Source organism: Mauremys mutica, chromosome 7, assembly GCF_020497125.1.
Source record: "Mauremys mutica isolate MM-2020 ecotype Southern chromosome 7, ASM2049712v1, whole genome shotgun sequence".
In the NCBI taxonomy this organism is placed as follows: Eukaryota; Metazoa; Chordata; order Testudines; family Geoemydidae; genus Mauremys; species Mauremys mutica.
Window position 1 is genome coordinate 44,533,581 of NC_059078.1, and position 26,290 is coordinate 44,559,870.

The 26,290-nt window shown below is 43.0% G+C and overlaps 1 protein-coding gene across 1 annotated transcript in view; it reads left to right on the forward strand.

Moving 5' to 3' along the window:
• The first annotated feature begins 1,364 nt into the window (after positions 1 to 1,364).
• The window catches only part of NT5DC2 (5'-nucleotidase domain containing 2), a 68,865-nt gene continuing 43,939 nt past the window's right edge, over positions 1,365 to 26,290 (forward strand). The window contains exons 1-5 of the mRNA XM_045024400.1: positions 1,365 to 1,827; positions 13,922 to 14,106; positions 16,552 to 16,626; positions 18,314 to 18,369; positions 22,460 to 22,553. Coding sequence (XP_044880335.1) covers positions 1,491 to 1,827; positions 13,922 to 14,106; positions 16,552 to 16,626; positions 18,314 to 18,369; positions 22,460 to 22,553 — 747 coding nt within the window. The 5' untranslated portion in view covers positions 1,365 to 1,490. The remainder of the gene's footprint in view (positions 1,828 to 13,921; positions 14,107 to 16,551; positions 16,627 to 18,313; positions 18,370 to 22,459; positions 22,554 to 26,290) is intronic.

A 26,290-nucleotide genomic window follows, 5' to 3' on the forward strand; every position in this document is an offset into this window, starting at 1 on the left:
TGTGAGTCTGTCGTGGAGGTCACGGAAGTCACAGATTCCGTGTGAAACTGTGGGGAGAACTACAAGTTCCGTGCCGCCGCGTAGCCCCGGGGTCCACACGTGGCGGCTGTGTAGACGGGGCGTGCTGGCCTGTAGAGACCGCCCCCGCAGCCCCCGAACGCTGGCTTCTCTGCTGCCGGCAGGTACATCTGATCTCAGGGCCGCCCAAGCAACAGTGGTGGTCCCAGGCCGGCAGGGCTGTCCCCCACTAGCAGCAGCGGCAACAGTCCCTGGCCACACACCCCCATCTACAAGCATCAGCGGATGCCCCCGAGTCCCCCCTCCAGAGCAGCAGCTGCATCCCTGGAGCCCCCCGGAATACCAAAAATGTAGTCAGAGGTATATAGTACAAGTCATGAACAGGTCACTGGGCCCTGAATTTTTGTTTATTGACTATGACTTGTCCATGACTTTTACTAAAAATGCCCATGACTAAATTCTTAGCCTTACTCATAGGACATGGAATTGAAGCAAAAAAAACCTTCCCTTTAAAAATTGTTTTGGCTGCATCTATAATAGCACCAGTGGAGTTCTAGTGTACACAATGCTCCAGCAGCTTCCAGGTTTTGTTGTTGTTTTTTTCCTTCTCATTTTTATTTATTTACACAGCTTTCAAATCTGCTGACTTGTAAAAATACATGAAGAGGATGGAATATTGTCTACAATAGAGCTCCCAGCAGTACAGCTGAACTGGTGGTAGCACTAATGGGCTTTTCCCTTAAGTTCCCTAATGTAGATAAGGCCATAGAAACGGAATATAGAGAAGATAGTATGCATCTACTCCATCTTCCCGTGTACAGACAAAATTATTCTCTTTACTGCTTTCCTCTGTGGTCAGTCGAGTTGGAAATAACTCGAGCTACTCGACTCTCCCATTCCTTCTTTAAATAGTAACTGAGAAGAACGGAAGTCACATCCCCTTCCCCCCACGCTGCCACGCACACCAAAAACCCCCAACCACGCAGAGCCCTGAGTACCGCTCCCGCAGAGCTGCAATAAACAATATTTAAATACCCTCCAGCTATATGGGCGAAATGCTTCATGGGAGCTGTAGTACTTGGCGCGTCGGTTGCCTGACCAGGGCCCTAGTGAAACAGTGGGGAGAACTACAAGTTCCGTGCCGCCGCGCAACCCTGGGGTCCACACGTGGCGGCTGTGTAGACGGGGCGTGCTGGCCTGTGGAGACCACCCCCCGAACGCTGGCTCCTCTGCAGCCTCGAGGATTGGCCGCGTGGCCCGCCTCGCTCGGCTGCTCATTGGCTGGCAGCGCGGAGTTAGTTGCCGCGGTGCCCGAGCAGCAGGCGGCTGGCTGGGCGCTTGGTTTGCAGGGTAGCCGGAGCGGGCGGCGGTGCATGGGAGCGCGCGCGCGGGGCTTCAGACCCTTCCCAGAGGACTGCGGTTCTTCGGGCGCGCCTTAAATTCCGCGCCTGCCGGGGAGCCGCGGGGAGGCCATGGCTGCCGTCGGCTTCAAGGCTGCGGGCAGCGGCTTGTGGAAGGGCAACGGGGCTGGCTTGCAGCTGGCCGCCGCCGTCTTCTGCCAGAGCTGCAGCTCCGCCGCCAGCAGCGGCCCTGGCGAGGGCAGGCGGGCGGGCTGGGGCCAGCAAAGGGCTCAGCACCAGTCTGCGGGGCAATTCCCACCCCCGGCAGCCCCCGGCAGAGCCCGGAGAGCCGCAGAGCCCAGCCCGGCCGCAGCCGGCCCCCTGAGCAGCCAGCCCAGCCCTGCCGAGGGCGCCGACACTAAGTCCTACCTATGGGCCAGATACCACGAGATGAAAAAGCTGGTGTATGGTAAGAACCGGCTTCGGGCACTGGGCCTGCGGCTTCCTGCAGTGCCTCGTACTGCTTCTCAGCTCCCGGGCCACGGGCTGCCCCCGGGTCCGGGCTGTGCCCTGCCTCCGGCTCAGGGAGGACGGGGAACCGCTAGAGACTAAAGTGCTGCCAGCAAACCAGCCACCCGTCAGACCCAGCCCCGTCCTGGCCCCGCGGGGAAAATGCCCTGCGGTCAGACTCCAAGTGTGCACCCCCGGGGCTGTGCGCCAACAAACTCCTGCGCTCGCAGTCAGTCAGCAGGTGGGCAGGCTCTCAGCCCGGTGGGTCGCAGCACGGTCCCTGCCCAGAGTGGTGGTCTGGATACGGCTTGTAATGCCCAACCGGCCACTCTATACAAGCATCACCATAACGGGCACTAATAGCCACCTTCCTTAATGGGTGGGGCATGCATCTGCCCCAGCAAAACTCAGACTTGTAAATCGCCACTTAATGTTGCCAGGGCAATGGCACTTTTTGACTACGTGGTTGTTTACTGGTGGTGAATTATGACTCTGAATTTTGTTAGCACGGGCAAGGCGATGGATACAGAACTCCTCTTTGGAATACTTTCCATATCAAGATATTAGGCGTGGGCAAACTTGTGTCACCAGTAGTTTGTTGTACCTTTTCTGTGGTTAAATACAGGACTTTGGTCTCCAAGGCTGTCAAACCAGTACCTTCCAGCATTTCTTTGCTAAATTTTCTTACAGTTTGGTAGGCAGTTCCTTACCCAGCACAAAGTAAAGGAGGATATTCTCCTGTGGGTTTATTAATCCCTGGAATGCCCTGAGTAAGCAACCTTGCAAGGCTAGGCACAGTCTGACTTTTTTCTTTTTCTACTGTTAAGTAGCTGTTTGTAAGTCTGTTATTGTTAGGAAGAGGAAGGAAGTGCTCCTGTTGTATAGTTATATTCATCTATGAAGACAGTGCTGCTGCTGTTTAGATTTGCTTGTTTTGTCATGAATGATTTCCAAACAAAAAAAATGAGATTATACAATGTAAGGTTCTGTATGTTCCTTAGTGGGATGTGCAAAGGTAAGTACTATGTGTCCACAAGAGACAATAGGAAGTATTAAGTATATGCTGTCAGAATGGGTATGTTAGTTTTAAGTCTCAAGCTGCAAAGGCATTACAACTTGTCAGAGTCCTAATGTTGCTCTAGCAGTTTCTTGGAGCTCATTTTTCCTTTTGTTTTATGCTAGTATTAAAAGAGGAGCGAGAACCTCTCAATTTAAAATATGTGGTGATAGAAGCTATTATGATCTCTTGATAAATGTTTATTTAGCAACTTCACATGCAGACTTCTTGACATGGCTAACTATGCCTTTTTTTGTTTGCATTATTACAACAGTGTGCATTTGTGTGTTATCACAGATATGTCGATCTGTGCGATATGATTAGCAGTACCAAATGCAGAGTGCAAAATATGTGAAGTAGCTAATGTGCATGCAGAAGAATAGTCTTTTTCTCAGACCTTCAGTAAGGTATTTGCCATACACTGTATAAAAAAGTCTGATTAATAACAGGGCACACATGAAAACACGCACACGCCTATTATTGAGTCCTGCCAGGACTCAATGTAAATCCTGAATTCTTTATGTCCCATAACTTTTTTATGACTAAAACTGACTTACACCAAACTTGGTGTCAAAGGTTTGCTCCTTGACTGACAGTTATTTCAAGTTTCAGTGTCAAATGAGCCTCTCTGGATGAATTGCAAATGTTTGAGAGACTGACTACAGTGGAAAATGTTGTCAGATCTTTGATGAATCAGTGTCATGTCTGGGTAATCTTACAAATTCTGTATGTTACGAACACTCTTCTTCACCTATAAAACATGCCTCTCTTTGCATTTTTCCCCATTATCAATGCTTATTAAGATGTAAATAGAAACTCTGCCTTTTGTAATCAGCTTTTGGTGACTGCTTGGTTCGTTAATGATATCACCTTTCACACCAGAAGAGATTTTAATGTTCTTTGCTGATTGAATGAGTTGGAACAGAATAATATATAGGGAAGCTTCTATATACACACACTAAACAGCAATGATATGGGTTTGGTGCAGGGAAGCACCATGCATCAGAAGTTCACAGCTGTTTCCTGGAGTACTGGAAATGCATTATACTACGGTGTGCTTGAACATGGCAGTAAAGTTAATAGCTATGCAAAAGCTGATGTGATTAGAATTATGCACTTTTACTTATTATTTTATTATTATGGCATACTTTTTTGAATACAGCTTCCTTTATGGTATCTCACCATTCAAAACATTTTATATATATTAACAGCTGTTCTAGCTTATGCATTTTATTAAAATATGGAGACCACAGTATGTATATAATGTGATATGACAGAGGCATGCTCTGGGAAGAATGAGCTGTATAGAAACAAGGAGGTAACAAAAATCACATGCTTTTGGGGATAATCTTATTACAGCTGGGGTGAGAAGTCACTCTTTTCTCTTTCCTCCCTTCAATCCCATCCAGGGCCAACCATTAACAATACTGCATATTGCCCATGTATGTTCTAGGAGTTTTTTCAGATAAAGCAAACCAAAAAAAATCAGTTATTTGCTGCTGGAGGCAGAACATCAGGCTTGGTGGATGAATAATCTGAACCAATATGTAAGTTCATTTTTTTTATGACCACTAAGAGTCCAAGGGTATGTCTACACTACCTGCTGGCTCGGCAGGTAGCGATTGATCTATCAGGGATTGATTTATCATGTGTAGTGTAGACACGATAAATCGATCCCCAATCACTCTCCCGTTGACTGCTGAACTCCAGCCCGTCAAGAAGCGGAAGCAAAGTTGATGGGGGAGCCGCGGCAATCGACCCCGTGTCGTGAGGACGCGAGGTAAGTCGAACTAAGATACATCGACTTGAGCTATGCTATTCTCATAGCGGAAGTTGCATATCTTAGGTTGATTTCCCCCCCACACACACACCCCAGTGTAGACCAGGCCCAAGGGAGTAGGAGCTAGTGGTTTTGTTAGTGATACTGAGATCATGGTACTGAATTGTGACAGAAGTGGAAAACAAGTGATGATTTGGCAATGGAGAATTAGATGTGTCCATTTCTAGATATTGCTGAAGAGAGATGATGGTAAATTGAAGCTTTAACTTGGATTTTGGGAGAGACTAAAGCCAGTGGTTAATTTGTAATGAAAGAGGTGTCTGGAGCTCAAACAGGTTTGTTACTTTCATAACTGATGCAGCAAGCCCAGAGGATTTTTTTAACATTAGTTTCTTAAAGTAGCATTTTTTCAGAACATAACTACAATGTTAAGCAAGGAGTTACTGGTACTTTAAATTTTTTCAGATGCTGCTGTAAAATCCTACAAAACACCACTTTGGAAAATAATAAAGAGGTACTTGGAACTAATAATGAAACTAGACACTTCTTGGGGTTTTATTAATGGCATATTTGAGGCAGGTGATTGAACATCAGGCAAAAAAATAATTTGCATGCAGAGTGCTTTTTAATGGGGGACATGGAGGAGAATTATGGCAAATATAGTGCATCTTATCACTTATTCTTATTACTTGGTACTAAAGATTTAGAAGCTAATGCATATGGCATTTTAAATTCCTTGGGAGGCATAGGGACTGTCTTTTTAAAACATTTTGGTTCTGACACTGAAGTGTTGAGAGTTTCCTTTGGATTACTGAGCACTTTTATCTACCACTGGTGAAAAATGGGAGCTGAAGATGCACAACACGTGGCAGTAGGTGCCAAATATTTCCTATGATTGGACATTTTTCAAGTCAACATAGGTCATATGAGATTTTTTTTTTTCAATACGTTGCCCAACTATTCACACTGTGCTTTCATTTTAGGTGTTAGATATCATTGATCTGTAACAGTTGTGGAACATTGCTGTGCAAGAGCAATGCAAGTTAGAACTTTGGGAGTGTTTTTAAATTAGCACCAGCAGCTGTTCAGTATTTCAGATGACTTGCAGTATTTAGTGGATGAAGGGTATTGCAGGCATTTTGGTGATTGCATAAGTGTGAAAAAGCATCTAACCAATACCCTTGCCTTCTGGCTGAAGTATGTATGCCAAGTTTCATCACAGGGAGTATATTCATGAATTGATTTATAAGTCCTTGAGCAGTCATGTTTTAACATGGCAATGTGACTGCTTCCCTAACCACAGCAGAGTTAGTAGCAGTTGTAACACATTAGTTAGGCAAATTCTGGAGTTTTTTTTTATTTCAAGAGTTTGCTCTTTTTGCCCATACAGTGATACTGCTTCTATTAAGTCATACGCTCACTGCCTGCGTAAAATGCTGACTAGACAGTGACTAACTATGATATTGCTGCTAACTGCAAAATGCTGCAGGATTTCAGTACAAGGAGCAGCCCTGTTTTTAGCAGGCTTCAAAGAGCCATTTTCCACTTGAGTTTCTCCTGTCTCATCCATTTTTTCCAAGCATCTCCTATTTAAATGTGTTGGTCATAGCTGTTGGGCACCGAACAACATAATGTTGACCGGCCCTGGAATGAAGTCTTTCTGGTGCTGACCTAGTGATTGAAGTGCATATTGTAGGACTAGTCTCTGTCCTACTGTATGGTGAGCCTTTCACCTAGTGCAGTGGTGTTCAAACTCCAGCCCTGGGGCCAATTGTAGCTATTGAGGTTCAAAATTGTCACCCTCAAGAGTGACTGTATTAAGAAGAACATTTGTATTTGATCATGAATTGAAAATGTGTTCCTTGAGCCAGGCTATGCAATTTTTAAATTGAAGAGTTTGAATTAATCCCATTGCTCAGGGTGGGAGATGCAGGTGCTACCTCCCCAATTGCCCCCTGTCAAAGCTGATCTGAACTGGGGATGTTGTTAGGACTTGGAGTCTTTTCACTGCTACAGCTGTTTAGCAGTTCCAGGAGAGCTTTGGCTGCTCCATTGCTTTCCCTGCCAGGGAGAGCAGGATATGGACTCAGCTGACTCTGCCAGGACCCAAGGATGACTCCCCTCCCTATACAAGACAACCCAGGAGAGAGGATAGAAATTGAGAACTACCAACCAATTATGGCTCCCTGATGCTGTGTCTGTTGCCCAGCCCTAGAGCAGGTATGGCTTGTACTTGTTGGGGACTCCCCATGCTGGCAGGCAAGTTGAAGCTATTTTCTCTCCCTTTGCCCTATCAGAGAGTGGCAAAGGAAGCTGTATAGGACAAAGAACCTGTCCCAGAGTATTGACTGTAGTAACTTGACCTCTTTGAATAAGTTCAGCCCCTTTACTGAAAAGGTTGGGTGTTACTACCTAGTGGTTCAAATATACTTTGACATACATGTACACCTTCCATTACTTTCCATGAGCATAGCAGAATTTGAAAGAGCCGTACCTCATGGCTTGTAATTGGTCAAACATGATTCCTAATGGAACTCAGATCCCTGTTCCTCATGTGCAATCAGCTATACACACTGTGTCTTACTCTGTTAGAATATCTAGCAGAGTCATATACAAGACATGGCGAATATAAAACAAATATCTATATAATGCAGGATGGATGACTCTCTCAAAAAGCTCAGTACTTCCCTCTACCCATTAGAGGCATGGTTCACTTCAGGTAGGGTACAAGGTACAGAAAAGCCCAGAAGTGTCTTGATGTGGGCCTGCTAGGGAGAGTGCCAGACCTGTTGGGACTCCACCTTAAAGAGCAGGAGGAAGGTGGGAATTAGGACTGGTGGTTATTTTGCCAAAACACAGTTCAGTAATTCTTAATTTCAGCTGAATTCACCTGACTTGGAAAAGCTTTCAAATGGAACCTAAGCAGAAAGTCCACCAGAGTGAGCTGCCTGTTAACTAGTGATTAAGAATGGCCCATTAAAGTGTCTGGAGTGCTGTTTCAGATGTAAAATTAAAGGTTTGATATTTTCCTAGAAGAAACAGGAAATCCTGCTCCCGGGGGGGGGGGGGGGAGAATATAGGTTATACTGAGATGGCTTGGTGTGGTGCCTGTGAGTATCAGAGCCACGTTCGTTATAACAGTGAACAGCTTGCCATCTGGGTACGTCATAGACTATCACTGTATCATCTGGTGAGCAAGGCAACTATGTTGGCCATGACATGGAGCTGAGCCTGATTCCTTGTCAAAGACAAAATGATTTATAATGAAGCTGATATGTATGTCAGGCCTGGCACTGATCTAATATGTGTGTGTGCAGTACACAGCCTTCCTTCAATGGGCATCTCAGGTTGGCATCTGGAGCTTTTGTTTTAAGATGCAATCAAACACATGGGGAGAGCCATGTATGTTGTAGAGGAAAAGCTCTTTTTATCCAGAGCCAAGTGAAGATGTTGCAACTGTTCTTTGCTCTAACTAAAGATGGAGTTGAAGAGGGAGAGGAGTATTTCAGGAAAGGGGAAAAATCATAGTATGATTACTTGAATGGTTAAATATTGTTGTGTGGTGAAAACATTGCACTGAGATGTAATTTTGGGGAGAGATCCAAGGAGAGAGAGTGCAGAGCACAATGTGGTTGTGGCAAATAAGGTGAAAATGGAAACGTTTTTCTGTTACAGCACTGGTTCCCTTAAGGTTTTAAATAAGGTGGGTGGACATGTATTATGTGAATGCCAATGGCATGGGTGACCATCTAAGGTGTTGGAGTGGGATAAAGTTAGTGGCCCAGCATAAGGATGGGAGAGCACCAGAGGGGCCATATGGCAACGTAGGCTTGATGGGACAGAAACATCTGAAACTGATTGGTTTCAAGGAAACACTTGATGCCTGGTAAACTGGCCAACTCCAGTTATACACACAAATAAAACTTGCTCCCTGTGCCTAAAGAACCTCAAAAAGGAGCAACAGTTTTATTTTTAACTTGGTGACAGTTGTCGGCTGGATAGCTAGGGAGTGTTTCCCCCCCCCCACCAAACACACACTCTGCCTCCCCCCCCCCCCAGGAGTCACGGCTCAAGCATTAGGATTGCATATTTTTCCCACACCATCCCATGTGTCTGGATATAATTAGCAAAGCACTATGTAGTTCCAGAGCTAGAAGTCAGTCTACATATGGCGTTACAGTAGAGGGGATGTAGGGATGCATGATGCTTTGGGATTCAGACCAGACCAGCAAGGGGTTGTCACTGCCTGCCTTGTAGCTCTCGGTACCTTAAATGCTAGTCTGCTGTGGCTGTCAGCTCTGATACCAACAGCCAGCAGACAAGCATGCAGGTTACACCCTGACTTCTACTGACCAGGTATTTTTTTTTGCAAGTGACCCCAAGATCTACCCAGTCCCAAATTTTTCCCCCAAACCATCTGCTGTGTGACACACTGCTGAGGTTCCCAGAGCAATGCTGGCACTAGGCATAAGCAGGCTAAGCAATTGCTTAAGGCCCCAAACAGCTCAAGGGGGGCCTCCATTCTCGTGTGTGTGTGTGTGTGTGTGTGTGACCCAAAATATTCCTGCTTAGGCCTCCAGTGGGCTAGCACTGCCTCTGCCCACAATTGTGAATTACTGTGTTACCTTTCTCAGCCTCAGCAGTGAGAATGTTGCTACTGCCAAGCTCTGTGACAGCTCCCTGACACACCAGCTTGTCTGCTCTTGCCAGCAAACTCCTCAGGACTCTGCCAGCCCACATGTCGCCTTGCAGATAACCATCAGTGAACCCCAACTCCTGAGTTCCTCAGAGACTTCTCCCTGCCATGTCCCACCCCCACCTGGAACACTCAGAAGTTGTTTGTTGCTCCTTTAAAGAGACAGTACACTGCAGCTCAGTAATTTAACTGGGGTTTGATAAACACTCTTGTTTCAATCGCAACACTGAATTAGTTTCTAGTGAAAGTAAAACAAGTTTATTGAACAAAGTCAGGTTTAACTGATATCAAGTAAAAAGAGTAAAGAGAGAGATGGTTACAAACTAACAGTAAAAATATGCTTCTAAGGATGTGCCTGGACTCAAAATGCTACAGTGTCACAGCTGCACCATAGTAGCACTTCCATGTAGACGCTACCTAAACTGAAGGGAGATGTTCTCCTTCAGAGTACATAATCTACTTCCCCAACAAGTAGTAACTAGATTGATGGAAGAACTCTTGTCAACCTAGCGCTGTCTATACGGGCACTTCAGTTGACTTAACACTGACACTCGGGTATGGATTTTTCATTGACTTAATTTTCTAGTGTAGACCAGGCCTAAAACTAAAACTTAACTTCAGCAAGGTGCAATCTTTGCCTGAGTAGGCTTCTCACCTATATTCAGTTTCCAGAGACTTCAGCCCACTGGGTTGAAGGATCCAGTGTTCCTGTGATTTTTCAAGAGCTCTGTCCCCTCGATTCCCCCAAGTGATGGACAACTATGGGGTTCTCTCCCTTTGTTTTAATAGTTCAGTAACTTTTGAAATATGTTCTTTGAAAAGTAAGCCCAGACCAAGCTAATTGACATTGGTTCAAGAGGCACGTAGGTTTCCTGCTGTTCTTCTCTTCCTCTTGGCTTCCCATCTCCTTGCTGATTTGTATGTAAATGGGGCTTGATTGTTTTGATTCTGTAATGCTTAATTTACATTGCAGACAGGTAGACAGCTACCTTCCCTCCTGTCTGGGAAATAACCTGTTTCTCCCTGTATTTAGTCACAGACTTTAAATCTTATTTGTGAGTATCCGTAATTCCTCATATTGTGTTGATGAATACATTTCACAGTGATATTAATCACCAGTGTCAGGTCTTTTATGAAAGCCTGTTACTTGATACACTTTTATAATACAGTAATACTGTATACAATCAGTTGATTCAATTGCTTATCTTTTGAGGTTCGGCCCCTGTGTCTTTATAGCAAAGAGGCTGTCTCTCCCACTCCCTAGTTCAGGGGTGGGCAAACCTTTTGGCCCGAGGGCCACATTGGGATTGCAAAACTGCATGGAGGGCTGGGTAAGGAAGGCTGTGCCTCCCCAAACAGCTTGGCCTCTACCCCACCTGACCCGTCCCACTTCCCGTCCCCTGACTGCCCCCTCAGAACCACCAACCCATCCAACCCCCCTGCTCCTTGTTCCCTAACCGACCCCTCCCGGGACCCCACCCCCATCCAACCCCCGTGCTCCTAGTCCCCTGACTGCCACACCCTTGCCCCCAACAGGCCCCACCCAGGACTCCCATGCTTATCCAACCACCCCGTCCCCTGACTGCCCCCCAGAACCTCCGCCCCATCCAACCACCCCCTGTCCCCTGACTGCTCCCCGGTCCAGGCCCTCTTACCATGCTGCTCACGCTCAGCAGGAGCACGCAACCCCGCTGCCCAGAGCACTGCCCATGTGGCTGTGGAGGAGGGGCTGGGGGCTCGCCTCCCCATCCGGGAGCTCAAGAGCTGGGAAAGATGGTCCCACGGGCCGTGGTTTGCCCATCTCTGCCCTAATTTGATGGTTTGACAAGCTGGTGTTTCAAGGAGTTGTCACAGAGCTTAGAGTAGTGAAACTTTCACTTGCTGGGGGCTGAGAAGAGTATCTCAGCAACTCACAAAGCTGGGAAATCCAGCAGAGTGTCACAGGGCAGAATGTTCTGAGGGAATTTGGGACTGGGAGGGTGTTGGGATCATTCAGCGAACAGTACCTGGTTGGTAGAAATCAGGGTATGACTTGTGTGCTTGTCTGCTGGCTGTGGTGGTGTCTGGGCTGAGAGCCATAGCAGCATAGCATTTAAGGCACCCAAAGTTGCAGGGCAGGTGGTGACCCAACCTCTCACTAGTCTGGGCTGAACCCCAAAGTGTCACAGGATATGTGGTGCAAGCTTGCATAGTGGTTTGTTTTACCCTGACTTCAACAGGAGATGAAGGTGCTCACCCCTCTGCAGGTTTGGATCCTGTTGTGGTGAGAGCTGGGTGGGTCCTTTTGCTTTTTTTTTTCTCATGTCCTCCAGTCATGAAAATGTCCGCCTATCACACGTTCATGCACTTCCATGATTTTATAGGGACAGTCCCCATTTTTAAGTCTTTTTCTTATATAGGCTCCTATCCCAGTTTTTCACATTTGCTGTCTGGTCACCTTAGTTGTTTTCAGGGTCAGAAAGAAAGGGCTTGTTGAGACTTTCTCTAAACATAAGTATTTGTCACCTCATAAACAATCCTCTGAAATGTTGTTTACATTGCTATGACTTTTTTTATTTAAAGATAGTAAAGGACTCTATATGTCCACAAATGCATTCACACTCTTCAGCCTCTTCCAGAAACTCTGTCTCCAGCTTAGAAGCAGGAAGAGAGCTGTTGTTTTTGCTCTGTTGCCACCAAGCCATCCACTCAGCTTCAGAGGTTTGCTTTCCATTATAACAGTTCTGCTGCAGTTCTTGCAATATAAAAAAATTCAGACTAATCTGGGAGAGGGGTTCTGACTAGAAGTGAGGTACATTTTCATAATGTTGGTTTCCCCTTCCTACCTTAAAAATAGCTCAAGTATTGCTTTGTCTAAATATTCTGCTACTGTGATCACTTGTATGTTACTGAGTAAACAATAGGTGCACTTGTGGGTTTCACATAGGATAATACAGCAGTGAGCCTCACCTTTTCTGTAATGGTAACAGATTAAGTCTTAATTGGAACCAGCCAGTGCCACTATCTAATGTACAATAGAGTTTGATTTGCTCCAAATTGAGAATCAGAGTTGGTTTTGGAATAACCAAATACTGTTGAGGTTTGGTGTGCGCACAAGCGAATGGGAGGCAGATAGGAGTGCTCAGGAACAGAACCCATAACAGAGACCCATCTCTAAGGGAAGAGAACACCTAAATATAATTATGGGGGTGGGGGTGAGTAATGTGCTATACTGTGTCCCCTGTCTCTTCCCTCCCCCCGCCATGCACAAAGTTACGGAGCCTTATGTAAGGAAGTAGCACTTATTGCAGTTGGTCATCTTGTGAAGACAGTTTGTGGACAATGGCAAGCTTCAGATGGTCTGCCCTGCTTCAGGGTATGTCTACGCTACCCGCCAGATCGGCAGGTAGCGATCGGTTTATCGGGGATCGATAGAGACATGATATCGCTTCCCTGAACGCGCTCCCGTTGACTCCGGAACTCCACCAGGGTGAGCGGCGGTAGTGGAGTCAACAGGGGGAGCTGCGGCCGTCGATCCCGCGCAATGAGGACAGGAGGGAAGTCGAAATAAGATACTTTGACTTCAGCTACGCTATTCCTGTAGCTGAAGTTGCGTATCTTACATCGACCCCGCCCCTTAGTGTAGACCAGGCCTCAGTGTGGTGTCATGGTAGCCAGTTGGGGGAGAGGATACATAAGAGCTCAGAATGACTAAGCTGTTTAAAAACTTTTGTGTCATTATACAACTGAGCTAAACACTGCACTCATGATGGACTTAAAACGTACCTTGCTGTAAAGCCACAGAAAATTTGTAAGGTCTGGGAGATCTGTTTTGGCAGTAGGTTCTCTGCTTCACTCTGATAAACAATCTTTATCAGCACTGCACTCTAGGAGCTTAGTGTGTGTGTGTTTTAATCTGCTTATCTTTCTCAGTGTGCAAGGGGAGCAGAGAGTGAAGTAAGAATAGAGAAAACAAAATAACTAACCAGACCAAATCTGAATAACTCTTTTGCCAAGTCTTTCTAGTTCCATGGCAAGTGGGTGAGTCTTCTAGATCTTTGGTTTAATAATTCTGGACTTCTTACAACTGATGTCTAGATTGTTTTGATGTCAAAATATGAATAAAAGGATATATTTTCTGAAGTTACATACCACAGTTACCTATCACACAGCATGTCCAGCTGGTGCTACAGGTGGCTAGCTGCTGTGATCCAGAAATTTGGCAGGATTAAATCCCCAAATCTATTTTGTTTTAATGTTATGTAGATCAGAATCAATAATATTGTTTTACATCTTGTCACTAAATGTTAATCTTGCTGTTTTTAAACAATTGCCATCTTCACTAGGCCTGGCTGGAAACTTTATAATGCCTTTTCATGGGAAGAAATATTTTAGTAGTTTTTATATTAAACTTTGACAGCAGGTTTACAAATCCCTTTTCTTGGAGCAGAAAAATGAACACTGTTTTACAAAGTAACTGCTTCCAGTTTAAAAATAAAATTTTAATTTATGGCTTCTTTTTTTCCCCCGTCCCTCTCCAGATCTTCTTCCACCAGGAGTCTGCAATCTCCTTAACCCTGCAGCTATCTACGCAAATAATGAGATCAGCTTGAGAGATGTTGAGATCTATGGCTTTGATTATGATTATACATTAGCACAGTACTCTAATTTATTGCACTCTATGATATTCAACACTGCCAGAGACATACTAATTGAACAGTACAAGGTAAACTTCTGAAAAGAGGATGGGTTTCTTTCATTAATCTTACTGCTTTCTTTTCCCCAAAATCTTTTAGTAAAGCATTCTCTGGAAAATTTGCTTATTACCACTGTGTACGTATACATTATCTATGGTAGTGATAGCTATGTAATTATATATTTCATGAACCTGGCACACTGTCTGCTAATCCATTTCCCTTGGGATTTATTGTAACATTGCAAATGTCTGAGCATCTTCAAAGAGTTGCCACTATTTAAAAAATCAGCACAAAAAACATGGTCACCACATATCCTCCTAACTCCAAATCAGAAGATGGGCAATAGCCAGTCCGGGACTAATGATGGGCCCATGTAGCCCTAGAAACAGGTGATTTTATTTTTATAGTTAGAGTATCAGCCAGGTAATAGTTGTTTTTAATAAGTTTTCTAGACTAAGTTCTTAAATAGGCACATCCAATGATATGATATATGTTCTCTTGTCTTGTTTTATTTATAGCATCACTTTTTGTGTTTAAGAAAAGAAATACAAAGCTGGGTACTTCAATATATGCAAATTTCTATAGGGGTGTGGCTGAAACTGCAATATTTTCCCTAGTGCCCATACCATGTCACACAATGGTTTTGCAATGGCATTTAGGGCTTCAGGTCCATTCATTCTCTCTCTCTCTCCTCTCCCCCCCCAACCCCATGCCTCACTCATTCTTTCACAATGGAGCAAAACTAAGTGGTGGGACATAGGACGGCCTGTAACAATCTATTTAAAATTGGGATGGAGGATTCTTCCAGAAAATGGGGGGGGGGGGGGCGAAATTATCAAAAGAACCAGTATATTTATGCCAGGATTTTCAAAGCAGCCTGAAGAGTTAGGCATCTTAACTCCCTGGTGTTCTCTCTCTTTAAAGAATTCCAGCCTACATCTTCTGCCATATTAGGATCTCTGATATCGTAGTGATGGGTACAGAATAATGCATACAGAATAGGACCCTTACAACCTTCAGAATGAATAGTCTGCTCATTGCAGGCTAACAGACGTGGCATCTGACAAGATGAATATGGTTTATAAATAAATCACTGACAATTTTAAAAAAAAGGCAGTCTGTAGAATTTGTGGGTGTAGGATGACAGATACCAGGAATTTTAAAATGGGGAATGTATGATATTGACTGATAATATCTATTGTTACTAGGGCTTGGGGGAATAAAAATATATGGAGATATACCTATCTCATAGAACTGCAAGGGACCCCAAAAGCTCATCAAGTCCAGCCCCCTGCCTTCGCTAGCAGGACCAAGTACTGATTTTTGCCGCAGATCCCTAAGTGGTCCTTTAAGGATTGAACTCACAATCCTGGGTTTAGCAAGTCAGTGCTCAAAGCACTGAGCTATCCCTTCCTCCCGCAGACACTTACTAGCCACAGGTAGCTGTGAAAGACTAGGTCGGGAGAGAATCTGTATTTGCAAGGTCCGGGGGAACACTCTGATGAAGAGTCCCAGATGCTGGGAAGGGTGGAGGGTATTAGGATATCTATCTCATTGTCTAGCATGAGTTCTAGCTAGAAAGTATCTGAAACTTGAAACTCCACTTTCTCTAGTAGTACTCTACCCATTTGTCAGCTTCCTATCTGTGATTAAGTGAGAGAGTGTGGGCAGTAGAAAGCTCTGATTCATCAGCCTCTTTCAAGCCCCCTACCCCTATCCCCCCTTCTTAATAATTTTTCATGTGTAAGGGGGTGGGGAGAGTGTTGTCCACCAGGGAGCAGCTCCAGTGTCTGCCTATGGCTTTTTTGGGGGGGGAGGGGGAGCTTTTTATCCCAAACTGCAGCAGCATGAAACTAACAAGCTTCTTTCCATTGCTGCTCAGAAGAGACTTCAGCTATGTTAATTTTGCTTGGTGCCTGCTTCAGAGCACTGAGCAACAGCAAATACAATGCAATTGTCTATCTGCACACCTGGGAAGAAAGCCCTGAGGTGTTTCAAATTTTGAAGTTAATGATAATGTGCACAAAGATTTAGAAATAGCTGCTTTTTTATTAAAATGAAATAAAACTCCAAAAGCTTAAATCATTCAGCAATTGGTGGCTTAGTATAGCCTTTTCTCACACTCTTTGGGAAAACATCACTTATATGATGAATTTGGTAAGTGGATTTCAAGCCCGTCTCAAGGTACAGTTACCCTTTTTAGGGCACTAGCTGTTTGGTGTAAGAGTTAGGGATCAATTGCCCAAGCAAACATTCCAGTTTGTAGGATCCCAAATCTTGGCAGTTGCATTATAGTTTTTTGGCATCTTTTGGTTCACTTAGGCCACTGTTGGATGGAGGGTACTGGGATTTGATGGGCTACGGGGACTGATTCAGTATGTCAAATTTTTCATTCTCTTGTCAACTGGAAAACTTTCTTAAATACCTGGCACAGCTTCACTGAACTAACTGCTTTCTCGTTAAATATTTTCCAGTATCCAGAAGGACTCAAGAAATATGATTACCTTCCAGGATTCGCCATCAGAGGGCTTCACTACGATGTGCAAAAGGTGAATGACACAAATTTAAATTTCATACTTGCTTTCCCTTGAACGGTAGTGATCTGCCTGTCACATAACTCAGTCCCATCTCTTTCCTGTAATGACAACTGATAGAACAGCTTTCAGAAGAATATGCACTGGGGATTGTTGTATCTGTCCCTGCATAGGTTCTCTTAGATTGTAAGCTCCTTGGGACAAATCGAACTAATATAAAAGGCTGGCTACATGGTGTCTTTTCTTTCTAATTCTTTCTCTTTCAGTATTTTAATACCTTTTAAAATCATTTTCCTTTCACTACTTCCAGTATTTGAAATAGAGTGCCAGAACAATTCATTAAGCTTTGTAGCTTCTCAAGATATTCCTTCTGAAGCCCTGTAATGTTTGAGAGGCTTAGGAGCACACAAAGTGCTGCAGTTAAACAGCTTATATTCAGTAGGGAGACAGACAATTACTGGTACAAGCTAGTCTTATTTTGATAATCTGGTTATTTCTGAACCAATTAAGTGTGTTCAATCAATTCAGCGTAACTAGAGAACGCACCCTTTTAAAGAGGAATGAAGGCATTTTAGATTTCCCAGACTCTCTTCTCTTCTGCCCAAGCTAAGATGTAATGCTGAAACTGACATTATGGCAACAGTCTGTCCTGAATGTAGGTTTCTGGCTGTGCAGCAGGAGAGATTGTCCAATAACTTTCTGTCTTCTGCTTGCTACTATCCAAGCACAGATTTCTGAAATAAGAGCACACATCAATCAGGCGTCAAGTAAACGCTTCCTTTCAGTGGGTGGGTAGTAGTGTGGGCAGCCTCATTTCTCATTTCAAACCACCTGAAAATCAAGCCCTGTGCAAAAGGAGCATACTGCCTATTTGCTTTGGTTCAGCATAACTGCATATTCCTGTTCAGAAGGTGGGAATGGAGGCTTGACAATAGTATGGTGATATGCTAGATATGGGAGTGCCTTTTAGTTTAGGAACATTGGGGAACAACATAACCTGCACTCATAGTGGTGAAGGGACAAATTGTTTTGATACCACACTGTTATCTCTGATTCTCAGAGTGGTACTGGGTTAGTCTCAGAGGCTATACTTGATTAAATTCCATTATGACTATTACGTAATGCCTGGGGGAATGAAAAAGAAGGCATACCTGGTGACTAAAGAAGATCAATACAAAAAGAGGGAAGGTCTAATGTTCCCATTCTGGTTCAAGAATGGGAACTTGAGCATGGAGTAAAAAAGTAAAAAGAAAATAAGATTTGGCACAAAAACTTGAATTATTAGTTCTGCTTAAGTAAGATGTGACTTGTTATAGATCTCCTTACATATAAGCCCCTCCCTTGCTATGTGTACACAAAGGATTGTTTTAATGTTAAAGAACTGCTGTACTCCATTCCTCTTCCACCTGCAGCCCCCTGAAAAAGTTTGAAATAGGTCCTGAATTGGAATGTAATATTATGTAATGCTTCAGGTCATGGTAATTTGACATTTTTCCCTGTGATGCTTCAAAAATATTGCAGTGAAGGGAAAAGTGATTTAAGCACAACTTAAAAATACATTCAGATTGTTAGTTTTAACTAGAATTCATTTTTTTACATTTTTTTTATTTCTTTGGGACATCAGTAAACTTAATCTGTTTTTCCTGACTAAATTTATACCAAATGCTACCAATGAAGACTGTTCACTGTTCTCTCTTCACAGAGTCTTCTGATGAAGATTGATGCTTTCCATTATGTCCAGTTGGGGACTGCATATAGGTGTGTCAAATATGAATGCATTTACTAAATGCCCCAAGGGTTCACGCTGAAGATGGAGTGCAAAGTCGCACGTCTTCAAAGTTTAACTTTTTTTTAAATGGGGAAAGCAACCTTCTCTAGCTTATCCTGTCTCCACTTGCTAAGTAATGATTCCAAGCTGCTGCCTGACATGCAGTTACAGGTGGCTGTGGTTTATTCAAGCATATGAAGCCAAGTGTGGGAGTGAAAATGTAATTTTTTTTTTTTATGGAAAATGATGCATCTGATCACTTAACACACTAAGTCTGCAGATTGCAGTGCAGTCTACTTAAGGCAACTTTTCTGACTAAGTCATTGGACTAGGGAAAGACTAACTCTTGTAGAGCTGTCTATACATTGAAAAAAGCCTGTCCTAACAGGTGTATGCTTACCAGTGCTGGAAAGAGAGCTGTTTAGAGGTGAAAATAAGGATATGAATTTAACTCCATTTGGACTGAGGCATTTTTCTTGAGTGTAAAAAGTTGAGTAAAGTGCCCAGAAAAGTAATAGGGAGGGAGTGCCTTTCTTAAACAAGTGGGCCAGAAGTCCTTGAATAGAGCACTGGTATGTAGCACACAGGTTACTTTGGCTGCTCTTGAGTTCACTACATGCTGCATCCTGGCAGTTGGAGTGACACACTTGATATAAAAGCTTTTCAAGTCCTAATCCTGTCTAGTTGTATAAGCACCAGCAAGTTCCACTGACTTCCCTGGGAGACTTGAACCTGCTCAGCACCTTGCAGGATTGGACTTGAAGACTGTCCTTTTAGAAGCAAGGAAACCGATACAGAGCAGTATAACAAATGCTCCAAAGCAAAAACTGAAGCCCTTCAGAGAACATAAAACAAAATATTTTGCTACTTTTTTGGTGGCTGGAATAGTTAAATATTTTTTCCAAATGAAGGCAACTAATGGCTAATGTCCCCACCATACTTCTAAACTCTACTTTTCGCCAGTGACTCCCAAATGAAGCACCTCAAATATTTGCCAATGTTAAGCAAGCAATTCATTTACACTGAGGGAGCATGTTGAAGCTTCAGTATTGATTGTCCTCTCTGTCTCTCTTCTCCTCCTCCCTCAACTCCCCCCAAATAGGAAATAGATACCCAAAGGTAAATACTCTACAGAGTTTCACCACTGCCGTCAGCATCTTCAATAACAGTTGTGCATTATTGTTTGCAATATACAGCATCATTAGACTGGGAAGGATACAATTAATGTAATGTGTGTAACTCTGTCTGGACCTGGCCCTAGGATTTACAGGAACCTAAACAAAGTAACAAATGTGTGTCAACATCAGCTTCCTCTGCCACAGGCTGTGGTAGCATTCCACCTTAAATTTTCTTTTAATTTTATTTTTTTGAGGCACGGTTGATGCCCTGCTTCCTCTCCCCCAGTCTCTTTGGATTGGGACAAGGCCAGAAGGTGCAGCCAAAGCACAATGTTCTATGTGGGGAAAGGTGGCTAAAGAATTCTGTCATGAGCTATTGGTCTCATGTTTGGGTGGAAATATACCTCTCAGCATCATAGTGTGGGACATGTACATGCACAGTGAGATGGCATAACTTCTTAACCCTCCCATCCCCGAGATCCATCTCCTGCCTAATGAATTCCTTTTTGCTTTTCAGCAGCCAGTGTTGCAGTTGGCAGGAGGTTTCAGTCAGCTCTTGCATTCCTTTCCATATCACGGCCCCTCTCTAAGATTGCAAAAGGGTGGATCAGTGGGACTAGATCCCTTTTAAAAACATGTAGCTCATTACAGCAGTGCTGTACAGGGGACTTTGTTCTCTACTCTGTGTGTGCATACAAATCCACTAATATTGGAGTTTCCCTCTGCAGTGAAGGCTGGTGTAAAGTCATTGAATGTTTATCTGATTCAGCTTTGCCAAGCAAGAATAGACAGTGAAGGGGAATTTTTTTTATTTAAATTAATTCAGGGAACTAAATCAGTGAGGGCCAACTTTTGAGGTCCTAATTTGGGTAAATTTCTACTGATTGCAATGAGTTTATTTTAGATTTACAATAGAGACCTAAGACTGTCCATTCAAAGTCACGCACTCCCTTGACAGTTCTTAAAAACACAGTTTGTGGGAGTACAGACATGGGATTTGGCTCCTAATGATGTTCTGGCAAAAGCAAGAAAAGCCTCTTTAAAACATCATCAATCATTCTGACTGTTCTATTACCCTCTCCCAAGTACCAATATCCTATATATTTGAAGCAGACCTGTCAAAGCATGAGAGAGACTGCAGTAGGGAACCATCCTGCACTGTTCCTTTTTTTTATGATTATTTTTAGGATTCTGTATTAAAAGTAGTACTCATAAAATGGTGTGTTTTGTTTCCTGAGCCTTTTGACTATGGAAGCTGACTGTGTTTTACTTGCGGAACAGTGCCTTTTCGCAGTTAAGCTCTGATTACATTAAAACCCCAAGATTGCCAGAGGCAGAGTTCCAAAATCAAAAAGAATTTTTCTTTCAACACTGCCGTGTTTATGGTTCCCAGGCATTGCACCAGCCTTCACTGAACCTGTATAAGAGGGTTATTTCAAATAATTTTTTTAAAGCTGTTTATAGAAACTGACTTTGTGTAAATATTTAAATTTCCTTTTAACAAATAGGGTAACTTTAAAAAAAAAAACTCTTCAAAGAGAACGTTCTGATCTGTTGAGTCAGAAGAAAGGGTCATCATTGGCTTGATGAGTAAATAGTTTGCAAAACAAGTAATTACAAAAAACTGTATAAATGTGTGCATCATCTCCACATCTGCAGACTAATTTTATGTAGCTTTTTAAATCCTGAAAGCATGGTTGAATGTTAGGGGCACATATTAGGTAAGGTTTACCCAGGTTGAATTGTCTTTTACAGAGACACCCTTCTTGGTTATGAAAGCTAAACTAACCAGTAAAATATATTTTAGCCTCTATTCTGTGTTAAAAATATTTGCGCAAGTTATACAAAGCCACATGAAACTTTTTCTTACACAATCACAGTTTCTTGCCATGTTAAGTTAGTAATACAATAATTACCTGAAGGAACTCTGGATGAGTTTTAATTATACAATGTTGACTAGCTTAGATTGTAGCTTTGGTCGATACATGTGCGCTCGCTCGCTCTCTCTCTGAGAAGTATGGAGAAGCCTTGCATATCACATTAGTCTGATCTTGCTGTGGCAAGATCAAAGCCAGCCACAGCTGTTCAGTGGTGCATGTCTTCCTTGAGATAAAAATATATGGAACCAGAATCTTTCCCATGTTGACTAAATCAAGATATAGAGAAACTTCTCAATCAAGCTAGAGCCTGTAAACTATCTTGAGTAGGTAAGTCCCTGGCAGACTGCAAAGAGCTACAAAAGGATCTCTCAAAACTGGGTGACTAGGCAACAAAAGGGCAGATAAAATTCAGTGTTGATAAATGCAAAGTAATGCACATTGGAAAACTTCCCAACTATACATATAAAATGATGTGGTCTAAATTAGCTGTTAACACTGAAGAAAGAGATCTTGGAGTCATTGTGGATAGTTCTCTGAAAACATCCACTCAATGTGCAGTGGTGGTCCCGTGAAACTCCTTGTCAGAGGATATTGTGAAGGCCAAAAGTGTAAGAGGGCTCAAAAAAGAACTAGGTAAGTTCATGGAGGATAGGTCCATTAATGGCTATTAGCCAGGATGGACAGGGATGGTGTCCCTGGCCTCTGTTTGCCTGAAGCTGGGAATGGGCAACAGGATGGATCCCTTGATTACCTGTTCTGTTCATTCCCTCTGGGGCACCTGGCATTGGCCACAGTCAGAAGACAGGATTCTCGGCTAGATGGACTTTTGGTCTGACCCAGTATGGCCATTCTTATGTTATGTTCTTATGTACCTGTTTACAAATGTCCTATGGAAGATTCTCTGCTCTTTCAGATTGTGAATATGAGTGAAATGCCATGTGGTGGTAAAAAAGACTTCATGCCAATATCCACTTCTTGTCCACTTTAGAACTTGATAAAAGGAGATAGATTAGATAGATCTATCTCCTCTCTGGTTTGCAGCCCATTTAGTGATGCAATTTTTTTTGTGATTTATCTTGTAGAGGGCTAAAGCCAGTGCCTGATGATGAGGTTATCGAATTGTATGGTGGTACCCAGCACATCCCACTGTACCAGATGAGTGACTTCTATGGCAAGGTATTGTAGGCAGCACTTCAGTGCATTCTTTAAAACTGATATGTTGGCTTTTACTATCAGCTGGGAACCTTGCAGTGTAAGGAGTAAGTGAAAGTGACTATAGCTTCTTCCAAATTAGAAAAGAACAGCACTTGCCAGTTTAAACACATTCTGCTTTTGTGGGAATTTACCCCAGAGCTTATTCAAGGGGGTATAGAAGCTGAGACCTGCCTGTGGAAAATTTTTTTTAATTGTTGGGGTATTTGGTCCAGAACTCGATACCTCATTATCAATTGAGAGCTATGGTGTATTCTACATTCAGGTCACCCATTCAATTCCAGCCCGCCTCATTAATGACAGTCAGTCCATTTAACAGCAGTTGATATCTGCAAAGAGCCAACCCCTGTGTGTATTCTCTAATGAACAGGCATCCCAGCATAGTAAGTACCAGGGTGGATTTGATTTAAATCACTAGTCAGGAAGACTCGATTTAATCATGGATTTCTACATAAGTGCATTCTTGTTGGTTGTTATAACCTTAATACATATTCTTCACAATTCAGATGTAGGTTTCATTTTTAGAAGGTACGCACTATACGTTTTTAAAGTGATTTATTTTGAAAACTTTTCAGATTAGTTTTACAGCTATATCAGAAAATGAATGAATGTTTGGTTATTTCATTTACCAAAGGTAATTGAAGCAGATATTTATGAAGTTATTGGGAGGTGAACTATCTCCAATTCAACAGGCTAATCATTAATATTTGGATGATTATCTTGCCCTGCTGTATTAGGAAGAGAACATCACCAGACAGACATTACAATTTTTATTTAACTAAAACAACATTATGTATTCTGGATTTTTTTCTCCAACAGCAAACATAATATTTTAACAAAACAAGCATATGACTTTTTGAATTTAAACATTCAAGTTTTTTAAAGTCAGGTTTGTTTTTGTTAAAATTATTTTTAACTAAAACAGTTAAATGAAATATTAAAAAGACTGTCAGCCAGGTCAACCTGAGAAACTTAAAATATTGGCTGCTGCAGCTAACTCAATTGTCTTCACTTTCATTTTCCTGTTTGTTCACAATTGGAAAAGAAAAACAAGCTTTCCTGCTTTTTCAGGTCCCAAATGATTTCTTCCCAAAGGAAGAAAATATTCTTTCTACACTGGCAGAAGAAGCTACTACTGTTAAGTGAGATTATCACTTAAACAGTCTCTGAATCCAAGTGCTTAGTGACTTCCCCCAGTTCACTGGTGTGACTTCTTTAAAACATCATCAGCAAACATATATATTTCTTGAATGGTTCACCCTTAGCTCTGAAGTTTATTATAGCTAGCCATCATCCCTCCATAATGCCATAACATGGACATCCAGCAAACACCTCTTCTTCAGCAGTTAAGGTTTGACCCTGGTACTGAGTATTGAGAATATTTGCCCATTTTGTTTTTTTATGCTTGTAATTTAATTCTGTCATTGAATATATCTCTTTAAGATCTCACTCAGTTCCTTCCAAATTTCAACAGCGTCAGCAATAAAACAGCTATTTCCCTGATTTTGTTCAAAGCTAATGAAATAGCCTTCAGGGTACTCAGCATGTGTTCAACATTTCTCTTAATCTCAATGTTGAAAACTTTGGCTGTGACAGTGCCATCTATTTTGTCACAATTTTGTTCACACGATGCCATCAGATTAGGCCAGTTCTTGATATAGTCCTCAAAATAGTCCACTACCGAGTTCCATCGCACGTCCCATGGGAGAGTTAGCTTGGTTCCTCCCACTTTTTTTAGAGCAGCTGCTGCAAAGTGGTTGTTACGGAAGTATTCTGCAATTTCAATATCATTAGCCTTTTATTTCTGGAACACTGAAGTCTTTGGCTAGGAGGTGCATCAAATGAGCACTGCAACTGTATGTTAGCTTGGGACTCTCTTCTAAATAACTTATTCTCATCTTGGATACATTTGCAGCATTGTCTGTGACCAAGCTGCATACTAGAGATTGGAATTTTTTTCAGTTTGTTATAGCTTTTACTGCTGCTTCTTGTAAGTATTCTGCTGTGTGTGCATTTCCTGATGTATCAATTGTTTCTGTAAGAAAGACATTCCCTTGTCACATAAGCACATACAACAGGATCATTGTGGACATTGCTCCACCCATCAAGACTCAGGTTAACAATTTTACCCTCTAGACCTTTTGCACACTGCTCAATTTCTCTTTCATACATTTTATCCAGTAGTTTGCCTGTGACATCTGCTCTGTTGGATGGACTGTATCCTGGTCGTAATGACTGAACCATGTTAATGACATGTGGGTTCTCAATAATACAGAAAGGAGAGTTTGTTGCATAAACAAACTGGGCACGTTTTTCATCAATTACCTTTTTTGATTATCTGCTGGTTCTTACCATAAACTTATCGATGGCTGTTTCTGGATGATGAAGATTTCCCCCCCCCCCCTTTTTGCTACAGGTGATATACTGTGGCTATGTGACATACATGATGTGACTGATACACTATCATTGGCAGGTAACTCCTGAAACTAAAGAAAATGATGGTGATCTAGAAGGTAGATAATCTTTAGAACCCTGTATGTTGAGAATGGATTATCCTAAACAAAATAAGTCAATGCAGTTATTTAATTATTATTACCATACTGTTCGTTTAGTATTACTCATTTCATTCACTGACACTCAGTACTACTTTAAAGGTGAAATTGTAAAAGGAAGATCTGCCTATTTCAGCTACTTATTTTTTATCTCAACTGCATCTAAAATGCAAGTACCATAGAGTAACAACTATATATTTTTCTTTCTCAAACATGAGAATTCAAGAATAGTCCAGAAGGAAGACAGGCAGTTCTTAAGAAAGAAGTATGAAATAAAAAAAGTTTACCCACCTGAAGATCCTGCATGTTCAGACATGTTCCTATCATTATCTTCAGTGCAGCTTCCAGGGCCGGCTCCAGACCCCAGCGTGCCAAGCGCGCGCTTGGGGCAGCGTGCTGGGGAGGGCAGCAGGCGGCTCCGGCGGTCCCCCTGCAGGCGTGCCTGCGGAGGGTCCGCTGGTCCCGCGGCTCCGGCGGTCCCCCTGCAGGCGTGCCTGCGGAGGGTCCGCTGGTCCCGCGGCTCCGGCGGTCCCCCTGCAGGCGTGCCTGCGGAGGGTCCGCTGGTCCCGCGGCTCCGGCGGTCCCCCTGCAGGCGTGCCTGCGGAGGGTCCGCTGGTCCCGCGGCTCCGGCGGTCCCCCTGCAGGCGTGCCGCTATGCTTGGGGCAGCGCAAATCCTAGAGCCGCCCCTGGCAGCTTCCTCCTGAGAAGGAACACTTCTATGATATTGTTTCATTCGGGCAACTAGGCCTTGCATTTCTTTGTTGCTCTGTTTGTATTTTGCACACATGCCTGTCTTACCCGCAGGTAAAGGAACTTAATTAAAATATTCCCAAACTGGGCCTCTTTTTGTGGCCTGCTGCTATTACAGGTTTTCCCTTCTACCATACCATTCTCTCACTAGATCTCAAATCAATGAAGGCTACACTCAGAAAGACCTCAAGACTTCTGGAATATGCTGCTCAAACAGTTTAACATTTGGTTCTACTGCCTGTCCCTCACTTCTCACATTTATCTCCAGACTTCTTCTCCTTGTCCAGATCTATTCCGCACCCAACAATCTTCTATTCTTTGAACTTTTTGAAACTTTTCACTTTTAGAGAGAGGTAAGGGATTGACTCCGTGTACACACATTTGCAGAGGGACAATTG